The sequence below is a fragment of the Coccidioides posadasii genome, chromosome 3 (assembly GCF_018416015.2).
Source record: "Coccidioides posadasii str. Silveira chromosome 3, complete sequence".
In the NCBI taxonomy this organism is placed as follows: domain Eukaryota; kingdom Fungi; phylum Ascomycota; class Eurotiomycetes; order Onygenales; family Onygenaceae; genus Coccidioides; species Coccidioides posadasii.
In genome coordinates, this window is record NC_089409.1 from 5,860,191 (window position 1) to 5,872,770 (window position 12,580).

Consider the following 12,580-nt stretch of genomic DNA (forward strand, 5'->3'; position numbering starts at 1 on the left):
TCTGTATTGTATGATATTATCTGTTATAAGTAGAAAATACTTCACTTCACTATAGCTTGGAGAATTAAAGTCTGTAAATAGAATACAGCCACCACCTGCAATATTAATAAAAATTTTAGCTTCAGACTTTGTAGAGCATGTTCTAGGTTCAAATAGGTTGCAAGCTTGCTTAACTTTAGCACAGATTTTACAGAACTCTAGCTTCTTTACTCTCTTTATTTACATTGTCATTCTTGAATCTCTAGCTAGAATAGCTATATCATGGGTGTTGAGATGCCTTCAGTATTTATACCAATTGGCCATCATATTCTTCTTGATTTCTGGCATCTTTATCAGATAATTCAGTGCCAAAAGTGCATCATCTCTATCTTTATTCTCCAGAGTTACTGTTACATAGCAGGGCTCTAGAAGTTTTATAGATACTGGAAACATGTATGCCAGTAAATTGCATATTCTAGATGTTTATAGAACTAGAATGTCATTCTTGTTAAGCACAGCTTCAAAGCTCTGTATTTTATCTGCTGATTCTAGTAGGAAAATATGTTCTCTGTTAATATAAAGCTGTTCTACTGTAAAGCTGTCTTGTATAAGCTTCTCAAAGCTTATAAGATTAATCTGGAGGCCAGACACAATTCTAACCCCTTCAATGCTTAATTCTCTGTTGTCAGTTTGGATACTGGCTATGCCAAATTCTCTGGTAACTGATTTCAAACCATTCATCATAAGCAGTTGTGTTGCATGACTCTTTGAATCTATTTGAACTAGATTCATACATGAGATCACATGGGATTCAGCTTCAGAGTCAAGAATCCATCTGTCTGTGGATTTATACACTTCTCTTGTAGAAAAGACTGCTTTATAAACTGAATAGATCTTGTCTGTTGTAACTGTAGTTATTTTCTTGTCTTTGTCTTTAGAGTCTTTCTTAGACTCATTAGACTTTGAATTCTTGTTAGATTTGCAAAATTTAGCCAAATGACCAGATTTGCCACAAATATAGTAGTTTCAGTTCTGCAGTGAGCTCTTCTCTGAATTGAATTCAAAGTTTGTATTCTTGTAAGACTTTTGAGAATCTGAGCTTGTTGCATTTATATTTGACTTTATAGATCTGTCTTTCTTCTGATCTTTCTTAAGAATTTAATGAAAAATATTCTTCAGTAGATCTTTCAGATTCTTCTCTGATAGATTTATTCTGCTCTGGCATGCTATATCAAATCAGTTCTGTATGAACTTTCTTTATTGAAATGTAATATTTATCTTCAAGATATCATGTAGAGTGTGGTTCAGTTGTTTGAACCCTAATCTCTTAAATTCTCTACAGATTACTAGAAATCTCTCTATATAATTTTTTTCTGAGCTAGCAGATTGTGGTGTTATTCTTACTAACTCTGTAAGTAGGCTTTTTCACTGTATCTCAGATCTCTCTTGAAAGACTGTTCTTACAGCTTCCCAGAGTTTATAAGTACTAAGACTATCTGATTTCTTAAAGTACTCTCTGACTTGTGCAGATATTATACTGTTGATTAGATTATATAGCTAATTATTCTGAACATTTCAGTATTGTGAAATCTTCAAGTACTCTAACTATAGTAAAGTCTCTTGTCTTTCCAGAATAATCTTCTCAATGTCTACTTGACAAACTACTTTTAAAATGGCTTTACTTCATGCTAGATAGTTGCTGGCTCCAGCCAGAGTTATAGACTTCTTCACTGTCTTTATAATTTTTATGAATTGAGTGATTGCTCTGCTAATTCACATATTTATATCTATAAGATTGCTGACATATTCTTCTAGTTTCTTATTAGAGTTTATTTCTTGATTCTCTTCTTCTTTTTATTGAGCTTTGTGCTTTAGATTCTTCTGCATTGTTGCAGATATATTTGTAGTGCTTGCTTGATCTGATAGAAGATTTACTTGCTGTGCCAGCTGTTATCTATCTTCTATTGTCTTTGCATTAACTTTTATTACTTTTATATTATCTTTTGTTGATTCAGCATCATTCTATATAATATTTGAAGTTCACTCTTCTTTCTAGACTTCTGCTTGTTATTTGGTGGGCTGCCTCTGAGCCTACTTAATTATCTAAGCTTGATTTGGGATGTAGAGAGATTTGTTGGAGCCTTTCAGTCAGAAGTTTAGTGCTCTGGTTCATCTGTACAGTTCATCATGACTTTGATATTGTCAGGTGCTTAATTTGCTTGCTAGATGTGTTTAGCAGATGTTTTGCTCATTCTCTGATTATGTGCCAGAAAGCTACAGAATTTAACTTACTTCTTAGCTTGATGCTAGAAAGCTACAGAAGTTGCATATATAGAAGACATCTATCTTAATATACACTCTCTCTTGTGCTTGTAAAATCTTATTATCCACAAGAATAACTGTTCAGAATGTTGATTGTAAGCTTCAATATCTAATTGAGCTGTAAATCAATCTTATACACTTGCTCTTCAGTGCAAAGAGCTATAACCTGATGGAGAACTTGTATGCTTGTTATTCACTAAGCTACCTAAAGGGGAATCTTGGCTAATCTATGTGGGTCACGTGAGTGAGGTGCTGGTTGGATTACCTAACAGGTTCGCTCAGGGGTGGATTACATTATTCCGCAGGCAAGATGCAGATGCCAAGCATTATTGGTTACCTTATGTAATTGGGAGAGCTCCTGTTTCGCGCACCCTAACTCTTTTGGGTTTAGCGCGCACGTGACCCCACGTGATCAGGCCAAGCTCCATCTCACCGTAAGAGATGAGATGTCGCTAGCCTCTTTTGTAGCAGTACAACCAAGATTAGCTTTCCATGCTCCAACAGCTCCATAGTCTACCAAACTAAATGGAGTACGGAGTACGACGTATGGGGTGCTTTGTCAACGTGAGTGAAGTTTTGCGCGCTCTCTGTCGGAGCGTGTCCTCGCCAAACGCTGAACTGTTCCTTGTTGTGAGTTTATTTAGCTCTCCAGACAAGTGCCATTTTCGTCTCTCTAATAGCATTCCGAAGCAAGCATAGAAACAGGACTGAACCTGCAAACTTCTGTCAATTCACCTTTTTCATCATGTTTTCCACAAATAGTGCAACCCAGGTTCCGTTAGCTTATAGAAACTCTCGCCGAAGACAGAGAACCTCAGATGACGTTTCCAATCCGCCGAAAGCAAAGAAACAAAAATCACTGCTGCGGGATACTTCCTTCGATAACTATGATACGGAGGAAGAGTGTGAAATAAAGCTTGGTTTTAATCAAAGCGAAAATGAGACAGCGCGAAGGGAATCAACTCCTCCGAACAACACCGGCTTACATGATACCTCTAGTCCGGCGCCAGAGAAACTCGATAACTGTGACCGCCTTAAGATGTCAAATATCTTGGTAATTGACTGTCGAACTGATATCTGACGACGGCTTGTGGCTGACATATGCTTCCAATAGGTAAATAACGACTATTATTTAGCTACTCATTTACCATCAGTCCCGGATAGGGTGAAGGAGATCTTACGAGGTTAGCCTAATCCTTTGAAGGCTATCGATTCCCAGCGTTTGTCTAACCCCTTTAGAACCATTTCGTTGTGTTATTTCTCCCGATGCTGGATATTGCGTTGCCCTTACCAGAAGGAACGCAATTCTATGGCCATATTCGGCCGCCTCTACATCATTAGCTACGAATGATGTCCGTGTGCTTTCCCTTTTAGAACTTTCAGCAAAGCCGAGCGACGCTTTACCTTTAGCAACCCTCATCTCTCCATCAACTCACTCGGAACCTGGTTTAGTCATTGTCCTTCCATCAACCGGTGAAGTTCTGTTTTGGGAAACTGTTTCAAATCCGACGATACTTGGGTTGATTAAACAACAACGGAGCGGCTTACAAGATGCAATCCCTGGGCTGCTTTCTGGTGAATATGCGACAGAGATCGTTAATGTTGAGCCAGCGGGGTTCATAGTCATATTATCTACAGGACGGGTCTGTCATGTTTGCGTTCGAGACTCACAGGGAAAGCCGGCCCTTAACTTTCAATTTCTCAATGCTTCATCGCGATTAACGGGCGGTGGTTTACTTGGAGGAATTCGGAATGTTCTTTCAAGTGCTTCTTGGCGGAAGAATGTAGTTGCTGCCAAGGCTGGCAAGTCATATCGACGGGGGCACCGCAACCTCTTGGTTGCTACAAATTCCGGTTTAATAGAAGTTTGGGACACTCATTGGAGCAATGGGAGTATCTTCAAAACACGGATCGAGGTGGTGAAGGCGGTAAGTCACGCATTGGAGAGTTGTGTTATTTCGACAGACTATCATCCCGATTCCTACCAGCTTGTGGACTTCACGTTTCGGGAGGACTCTAGCAGCGTGGACCTAGAGGGAAGTGAGGATAGATACTCTCTATGGGTGCTTTTGTCCGCCACACGACAGCGGTCGAACTGTTATTGGGTTGTTGAGGTAGATATCCACGGCTCTCAAGTCACCGTCGGTCGTATTTCCTCAGTCACCCCTAGACCGACTGTGACTAGGCACGATAATCTATGGACACCACGGATACACGTCCCTAAACCTGGGCACACTGGATTCATTATTTTCGAGTGTGGAATTGTTTTATTATCTTTGGTACCGTTGCGAGAATCGCCTTCTTCGCAGCTATTGCTTGACGGCGGGCCTATTCCGACCCCGTTTCAGGACTATATCAAATTCCGCGATGAAAATGACCACGCAATTCTTGGATGTGGAGTTGAGCGTTCACAATTTGACCAGAAATCTCCGTCTTGCCTCATAATGGTTCAGAATCTCGGCTTGATTCGTATTTCCGTTCGTGCTCGACCCATATCCCGCACAGGTGTTGACGAAGGTCGGATAACGGTGAAATCTCGACTTGAACAAGTTGTATTTTATGATATTAAAGGCAACCCATTGGATCTTACTTGCTACGAGGAACTGTGCATGTCGCCAAGCGCTCTTGAGGATGCGGCTCTTCAGATTAGCAGCGACATCCTTCGATCTAATTCCAAATTTGTTCCGGCGACGGTGGCAAGCTTAGATGAGCAAATGAAATTGCGGTCTACAGCTCTTTGCGCATTGGCTACTTATCTAAGCAAGCAACATTTCCAACTCTCTTATCCGGCAAGATGGACTCTATTATCACACGCTGAGAAAGTAGCTGCTCATAGGGCGGTTTGGAAAGCTCAGGAAAATATATGTAGGAACTCTGAAATTGGTGGGACTCATCTGGAATATATTCTAGGACAGATGGGAGAAAGGTTTAGAACCAAATTCCCTTCTAGCAATAGGGAAGAAGATCTTGTTCGCCATTGGTTTATCCACGATACATGGCGAATGGACTATATCGTTCCTTGGATTCTACACGGCATTAGGGATATGTCCAACAATGGTACCAGATTGGATAGACAGCTCGTCTGGCAAATTTTGCAAGCGAGCGAGCTTTCTTTGGCTGCTTTGGGTGCCACTTTTCAGCTCCGGGAGGAGCACGCTAAGCTATATGGACTAAGGGATTGCTACCCGGGTATAAATGGGCTTCCGATGCCTAAGTACAGCTTGATTTCCGCGCTGTGGACGGCGGACAAAGTCAACTACGTCGAGAGCGAACGACTCCTTGATGCCGAATTGAATGTTTGCCTTCAATGGCTGAAACAAAAAGATCCGGGGGGTCCTGATCAGACCGTTTCTAGTATGATCCAACGAATTAAGAAGAACATCCCCAAAGCGTTCAGAGTATTATGGAAACTGTATATGGAGCGTGTGAATTGGTGCATTTCCCAAGCTTCGGTGGAGGAGCAGGATGCTGGGAAAGAGCTTCAAAAATGTTACATTGTGCACCGTAAAACGCACCTTTACAAGATGGCAGCAATGGGTTTACTAGAAGAGTCTATCGAGCTCGCTGAGAATTTCGAGGACATGGACGCATTGGTTGAACTTATAGTCGAAATGGAAAATCGGATTGGAGATCGTCATCCAGCAGGAGCAGGCGACCCAGCATACGATGGCGAAATGGAGGCTTGCCAACTGAGAATTGACAAGTATTTTGAGAGATTTGGCGAGGCTTGGGCTAACCCTTTTTATACCCGACAGATATTGGCTGGTTATCCAGAGATGCTAGTATTGATGTCACCGTATCAAGAACATATTACTCGTTTTCTGCATCAGCGACCACGTTACGCCAAGCTGAGTTGGATGAATGATGTCCTAGGAGAAAAGGATTATGGCAGCGCTTCGAAATCGTTATGCAATTTTGCGACAAGCTATGAGTCGAATCTATGGAGCAAACAAGTGGAACTCGCAATAGGAAAGCTTTGTCGGCTTGCGACACTTGAAAGTTCGGAGAAACAGGATCTAGCAAGCCTTCAGGAAGATATTAAACGGTTTGATGATCTTTCCGAGCTCTCACGCATTCAAGAAATGCTGTACGGTCATATAGCACCTGCTATACACGGCGCAATTGACCAAAGTGCGGAGGTGCAATTAGCCAATGAGCAGTTCGGGAAGGTAATCGTTCATTCGAAACCCGCTCTTCGCGAAGCTCTTCATCGTAATTTAGCGAAGTTGGTTGCCAAGTGCCCCATGGAGCCTGACGAACTGGTTGATACCCTGACATTAATAGATCCCGCACCCTCTATGAAAGATGGGGACGAGGATATTATCGGCCATGAATTTAGTTTGGCATTGAAAGCTTTAAGCTTGAGTGATTTGAGCCGTCAGGACCCTGAATACTGCAATGTTCTTGAAAAGCTTCTCTGGCGGCGTTGTATGATTCGCGATGATTGGGATATCATTAATCGCACCAAGCAAAAAGGAGATAAAGAAGTGGAAGATGTTATCCGGTCCACCGTATTATTTAGGACCTTGAGTGATATAAAAGGTAATTCCAATCTGTTCTGAAGGAAGTATCTTTCTGGTATGCACTCACTGAAAATTCGATAGACTTTGAAAATGAGTCCGAGCTGTTTTGCAAAGTCCATACGCCTGTGGATATTGCCAATTCGAACATACTTCCCCAGGGGCTTGCCTCTCGTCTCCTCCCAGAAGAGCAAGCTCGTTTACTCGAAGATTTTGATGAAGAAGCCAAATTGCTACGCAGCTACATTGAAAGGGGCAGGTTGGACGACTGGTTTACATGGATTGTCGGTGCTGTCAGGAGCAATCCAGAAGAAACTTAATGCCAGTTCAAACTTTAATCCCTCGGCCCTATGACTGACATTCGAGGCCAGACATGATGAAAGGCGTTGTTGGATAGGATGGCGAGTTAGGGTGCAAGGCGGCTGAGTTTTCTGTAGACTAAATCATAATTACATGTTATGATGTCCCTTACTCCGTGTCATTCTCAGAATATTGATCACCTGGAAGTCAAATGGCTATATCATACAACTATCTACTTCGTATTGTTTCATAGTTTCTCGAGGCAATCTACAAGTGCCCCAAAGAAGTGGCAGGGATTTGATTTAGATCGAAGAGTTGAAGTCATAGCCCAACATGGGTTAGGACCACGTGACCCGTTAACTTCCTCGTCATGGAGTACTCCGTCTAGATACGTACTTCCGCATGAAGGCAACCACCCGAATGGCGGACGAGTTAGGTAAGACGCGCTAACTAAGTTAACTTAGTTACTTAGTTAACTGCTCAATAAGGTTAACTAAGTTCTAACAATTGACGTCGTACCTTATCGAGAACAGAGAAAGGGAGCTAAATTTCACCACCTTTGCCACATCCATCGTACCCTCGTACAAAGCTTCCTTGAACATTGCATAAGAACGCGCCGTTTCGGTCCTTGATGCCGGGAATCACTCGATCATGCCAGAAACTTTAGAATCTTCTTCTCAGGAAGATCGCCTGGCAGAGCTTAAACGCCTAGCTTCTGCAAAGGAAGCGATCAAAGACTATAACTCCGCTGCCGACTTGTATTCTCGAGCGGTTGAAATACAAGCTGAATTAAATGGCGAAATGGCTATCGACAATGCAGATTTGCTTTACTCATATGGAAGATGCCTCTATCACGTTGCAGTGAGCAAAAGCGACGTATTTGGCTCTAAGGCCGCTGTTCAAAATGTGGTTGAATCATCGAAACCCCGGGGAAAGGAATCGTCTAATCAACCTCAATTCTTTATGCCTCAAAGTGACAAAAATGACACTTCCACGGAAGATAAAGCAGCTGCAGAGCGAGATGTGAAAACAAACAGTGACACCGGTACCAATAAAACTTATTTTCAGTTTAACGGGGATGAAAATTTCGATGACGACGACGAAGACGAGGAGGACGCCGGGGATACGGGGCGCGAAGCGCTCGTCGAAGACGATGATTTCGAAAACGCATTCGAAACTCTTGACATGGCACGTGTGTTATTATCGCGGCAATTGGACAGTATATTGCTGTCGTTTTCTGGCGAGAAAGGTGTTCCCGAATCTACCGAAATTAGAAGGCTGAAGGAGCGACTTTCCGATATTTACGATTTACAAGCAGAAATTTCCCTAGAGGGTGAAAGATTCTCAGAGGCGGTGTCCGACCTGCGGGCTGCATTGAAACTTAAACGTGAACTTTTTCCGCCAGGGGACTCTACAGTTGCTGAATGTCATTACAAATTATCTTTAGCCTTGGAATTTTCTTCCGTCACCCAAACGAGTGGCGAAGATAGCCATGTGACATCGCAAGTCGATTTGCAAATGAGAGCAGAAGCAGCAAAACATATGGAAGCGGCAATCCAGTGCTGTAAGTTCAGAATATCTTCAGAAGAAGAGAAGCTGGCGGGTATGGGGTCCGGCAATATCCAGGAACTGGCCAAGCTTAGTCGCAACATAGAGGATGTAAAGGAGATTGTGGCCGATATGCAGCAAAGGGTGTGTTCTCTGCTTTAGTTTTCATATTGCTTTGAAGTTGTCTATTTACTAACCTGTCGATAGCTTACTGATCTACTTCATCCACCAAATTCAATTACGGACTCTTTTCAGGTTCCGGATCGTGTATTGGAAAATAGCATACTTAATCAAGTTCAGTCACCGGCGGGGAAAGTGTTACTGGAAGAAGCTATCAAAGGCGCAAATGATTTGAACGCGTTTGTTCGGAAGAGAAAGCGAAATCCCTCCACAGCGGAGACGCGAGAGTCGCTCGAAGAACCAGCCCCTTACAAAGAAATGAAGCGACCTTCAACATGATACCCCTGCTGGAATACGCTCTGCATACATCTACTTGTGAAGATCTCCACTTACGCCTTGCAATTGGGTATAATGGGGCGAAGGGCCTTTCATCGATTCATCTTGTGTCCAATTGACTCAGGTAAATTCATAGGACGATAACTATGGGTATGTATCCAGGATAGAAGGAACGATTGTGGCATGTAAATGCTCTTTATGTCCTGTTACAGCATTTCACCTTCTGAATCAAGGGGATCCTCTAGCTCCAATGACGCAATCGCCTCTTCTGCTGATTGTTGAACCTAGTCCTATCAGCATTTTATCATAGATTACTGTAAGGGAACTTACCTTTTTCAACCCGCTAACTTCCTCGATGTACCCATTTTCATTGATTGCCCGCTGAACAAACTCCCACCCATCTGTGATATATGCATGAACAATATTATTGGAGCAGGCACTGCAGAATTCGTAGCTTTGTCCAGTGACAACAACGTTTGAAAAGGTTGACAAAAATCCCCTTATCTGGTGGGGTACAATACCCAAGGGGTGTGAGGAGTTTTCTTCATGGCTTGAGGAGTCGGGGGCTGGGGGTGTATTAAACTGCTGAAGGGCTGAGACGAAAAGCTCAACTAGCAAGGCGGACGCCATAGATGCTACTCCTGGTCTTGTCACTGTGCATTGCTGGTCAAGGGTTTGCACCCTGGTGGACTGTCTAGCATTAGACTCCAAGCTTGGGATATATGGAGCCAGATGAACTTACATTTGCTGGCGCCACGATATCATTGCAGAAGTAACAGCCAAGGACAGACTCCTGACGTCTAGCGGTAGTTCCATGGCGCATTACAACAAACGTGTCGAATCCCAATGCCGCATTCATGACCATCTTTCCAGCAGCTTTGCCCATGACAGTAGGCAACCAACGGGATTCTCGGCTGTCCATCAGCAGAAAAATGGCATCATGTTGATCAATAAGGTTCTTTAGATGTTCATAATCACTTTTCGCATCATTATTATTGACCATCGGGTGTCCTACCATTGGTATAGACAGAACATGACCGGTGGAACAAACCCCTGGATAAATTTCCTGGAGAGCTTCGGCGGCACGAACGGCTTTCTTGGCACCACCGTATAGGCAATCATGGAATCCGAAAAGGGGTTGCCTTACAGGATTGGAGAATGAAACAGAACCATTATCAACAAAATTGATTGTTTGAACGCCCCAGGCCTATGATTATATTAGATTAACAATCTCATTAAAATGTCTTCCCACTTACTAGGAGGTTTCTCGCCACATAGCATCCCAGGGTTCCTGCACCAAGCAATAGACATTTGGTCCTTTTGATAACATCCAAGTTAAGGCTTGGAGTAATTCGCCACTTCATCAACTTCAGATTAAGATCTACTGACTGATCTGCTATTCTAAAAGCATCATATTAGTTGCTTCTTCTTTTTTCAGGAATGTCAAGGGCTTACCTTTCGGGGTCCATGTGTTCTGTGAGATTTATCAAGCGACCAGAAAGCTTACCATTTGCATTGCGTTCCCATCCACTAAGCTTAGGCATGACTAAACTCCCAGAGCGAGAAAAGCTATCATCGATACTCGTGTCAGACTTCAAGATCATCACAGTGCTTTGGGGTTCCATGGCAAACGATGGTATTTCACGATAGCGAATGATTTGAACCTTATTGAGCCTCCATTTATGTCGGATTAGGATGAGCAAGTTCCTTAGCATCCAGCCCGGTGCATCTGGGTAATTGGATGGATCAACAAAACAAATAAAACAGTCTTCCGCTGCGGCATTTCCGAAAAACCCGTTCTCGTATGTGGACAGAGATGAAACTTCCCACGTGCAGTTGCATTTATTGTAGTCTGGAGCTTGAAGTGGGCTTGCATTAGAACCAGGGTCGGTGGGTATATTAGACTCTAACTGAGGTTGAGAAGGCAGATGTCGAACTCTTCTAGCGAGGAAGAAGCCATGCTGGCGCGGCTCTACAGTCGACCGCCACGCCAGTACTGCATCTACTAATGCATCCCTGTCTGAATTGGTCAACGAGAAGGAAGATTGGTGAATCGCATTTTCCGATTTATCGAGATCTCGGCTATCATGATGCACAGGCGATGGAACCCAAGGGGGGTTCGAATGAATGGCGGGAAATGCGAACCAGTACGAGAATCTATACTTCTTGAGATCTGCAAATGAAAGCATCAAAAACGACGCAAGAAGTGATGGGGATGAATAAACTGAACCATCCATTATCGCATCCCAAATCTTAAGTGATGTCGTGAGCTTAGCGCCGTATAACAAGGCCAGGACTATGTGATAACTTACTCGCTTCCCTGCATCGTGAAGCATGGCTGATTTGTCGACGATACGATACTCCTCAGCAGTATTGAAATTTTTAATCACACCTTCGGCTCGAAAAGCGCCAAACGGGACTCTAAATGGCAAGTCAATAAAAGAACCTTTAGACCATTTGAGCAGAACCCACTTATCAGCGACCAGGGCGTTGCCGGGGACTTGCATCCGGCAGGATACCTCCTGTGGATCAGAGGGCCGAACTTCGTAGAACCCTAAGATATTGTGGATTGAATCGTCGAGTTTATCATGGTTAAGTTTCAACGTCGCAAGCGAGGAGAAGAAAGGAATTTCGATGTCCGAGATAAACGGTGTATACTGCATTTTGAAACATTCACAAGGCGCCACGTTTGGCGATTTATTTCTCGCTTCGGCAGGCTCAAACCAGAATATGCATAGATTGCGGAGAAATTCAGGACAAAAAGAAGGTCTGCAGAAGCTCCTTGGTCTGGGATGTCCTGCACATACATGATGTCAAGGTCTGGCTAAGTCCAAGCGAAGATTAGCGCGGTTACGCTGTTACAAGCCACCTTGGACGTGATGTACATACATACAGAGCAGTTACCCTGACAGGGCGCGTACAAAGTTACCTAGGATAGTTAGGTAGTAAGTTATGATATCATGGCAGTGGATGCCAAGCTAGCTTCTACTCCGTACATACAGAGTAGTCCAGAAATGTTTAGTTAACTAGCGAATGGTCAGGTTGAAGGGAAGCTTGGCGCCCATGTACGGAGTACGGAGTAGCACGATGAGTTTCAACAGAAATGTCAAACCGTCTATGGAGTACAGGGCATGGAGTATACTTCATATTTTCAGTTTCCGTACGGCGTAGGACCGTTCAGTTTCTACTCAGCACTATAGAGTGTATCTATGGTACTCAATACTTACTTGAGGAAAGGCGACAAAGTAGATGTTGTCCTGATAGCATCATGACCAGTTAGTAATAACTTAGTATCAGTGCATCAGAGTAGTCTCAAGCATGAATGAGGCTGATAGTGATGTTAGCAATCTCAACTTCTGCATCTGTGATAACTACTGCGCAAGGGAGCTCCAGATTGTAGATGGCCTCGTCACAGCCTTACTCCTCTCCTACATGACCTTAGTGAAACTACCCCC

The 12,580-nt window shown here is 43.2% G+C and overlaps 3 protein-coding genes across 3 annotated transcripts; 2 read left to right on the forward strand and 1 right to left on the reverse strand.

Moving 5' to 3' along the window:
- Positions 1–3,046: 3,046 nt before the first annotated feature.
- Positions 3,047–7,340, forward strand: D8B26_006885 (uncharacterized protein; the record flags this gene model as incomplete). Its single annotated transcript, XM_003070304.2, has 4 exons — positions 3,047–3,355; positions 3,416–3,485; positions 3,541–6,843; positions 6,906–7,340. The coding sequence occupies 4 exons, from the start codon at positions 3,047–3,049 to the stop codon at positions 7,139–7,141; spliced, it is 3,918 nt and encodes a 1,305-aa protein (XP_003070350.2). The 3' UTR covers positions 7,142–7,340.
- A 305-nt stretch (positions 7,341–7,645) lies between these two features.
- Positions 7,646–9,129, forward strand: D8B26_006886 (uncharacterized protein). The gene is made up of 2 exons (XM_003070305.2): positions 7,646–8,813; positions 8,877–9,129. Exons 1-2 carry the CDS (start codon positions 7,773–7,775, stop codon positions 9,126–9,128), a joined length of 1,293 nt encoding a protein of 430 aa, XP_003070351.1. The 5' UTR covers positions 7,646–7,772; the 3' UTR covers position 9,129.
- Positions 9,130–9,156: 27 nt separating this feature from the next.
- On the reverse strand, positions 9,157–11,906 carry ATG7 (Autophagy protein 7). The gene is made up of 7 exons (XM_003070306.2): positions 11,598–11,906; positions 11,438–11,546; positions 10,581–11,377; positions 10,382–10,526; positions 9,868–10,332; positions 9,456–9,815; positions 9,157–9,409 (listed from the first exon to the last, which is right to left on the reverse strand). Exons 1-7 carry the CDS (start codon positions 11,786–11,788, stop codon positions 9,332–9,334), a joined length of 2,145 nt encoding a protein of 714 aa, XP_003070352.1. The 5' UTR covers positions 11,789–11,906; the 3' UTR covers positions 9,157–9,331.
- Between the last annotated feature and the right edge of the window lie 674 nt (positions 11,907–12,580).

Bases quoted from the DNA above. Each gene is read 5' to 3' on its own strand.
- D8B26_006886 (XM_003070305.2), top strand. From the start codon at position 7,773: ATGCCAGAAACTTTAGAATCTTCTTCTCAGGAAGATCGCCTGGCAGAG. The intron at 8,814-8,876 runs GTGTGTTCTCTG...ACCTGTCGATAG, and splicing joins TGGCCGATATGCAGCAAAGG to CTTACTGATCTACTTCATCC.
- ATG7 (XM_003070306.2), bottom strand. From the start codon at position 11,788: ATGCAGTATACACCGTTTATCTCGGACATCGAAATTCCTTTCTTCTCC. The intron at 11,378-11,437 runs GTAAGTTATCAC...ACATCACTTAAG, and splicing joins TTCACGATGCAGGGAAGCGA to ATTTGGGATGCGATAATGGA. The intron at 9,816-9,867 runs GTAAGTTCATCT...AATGCTAGACAG, and splicing joins ATATCGTGGCGCCAGCAAAT to TCCACCAGGGTGCAAACCCT.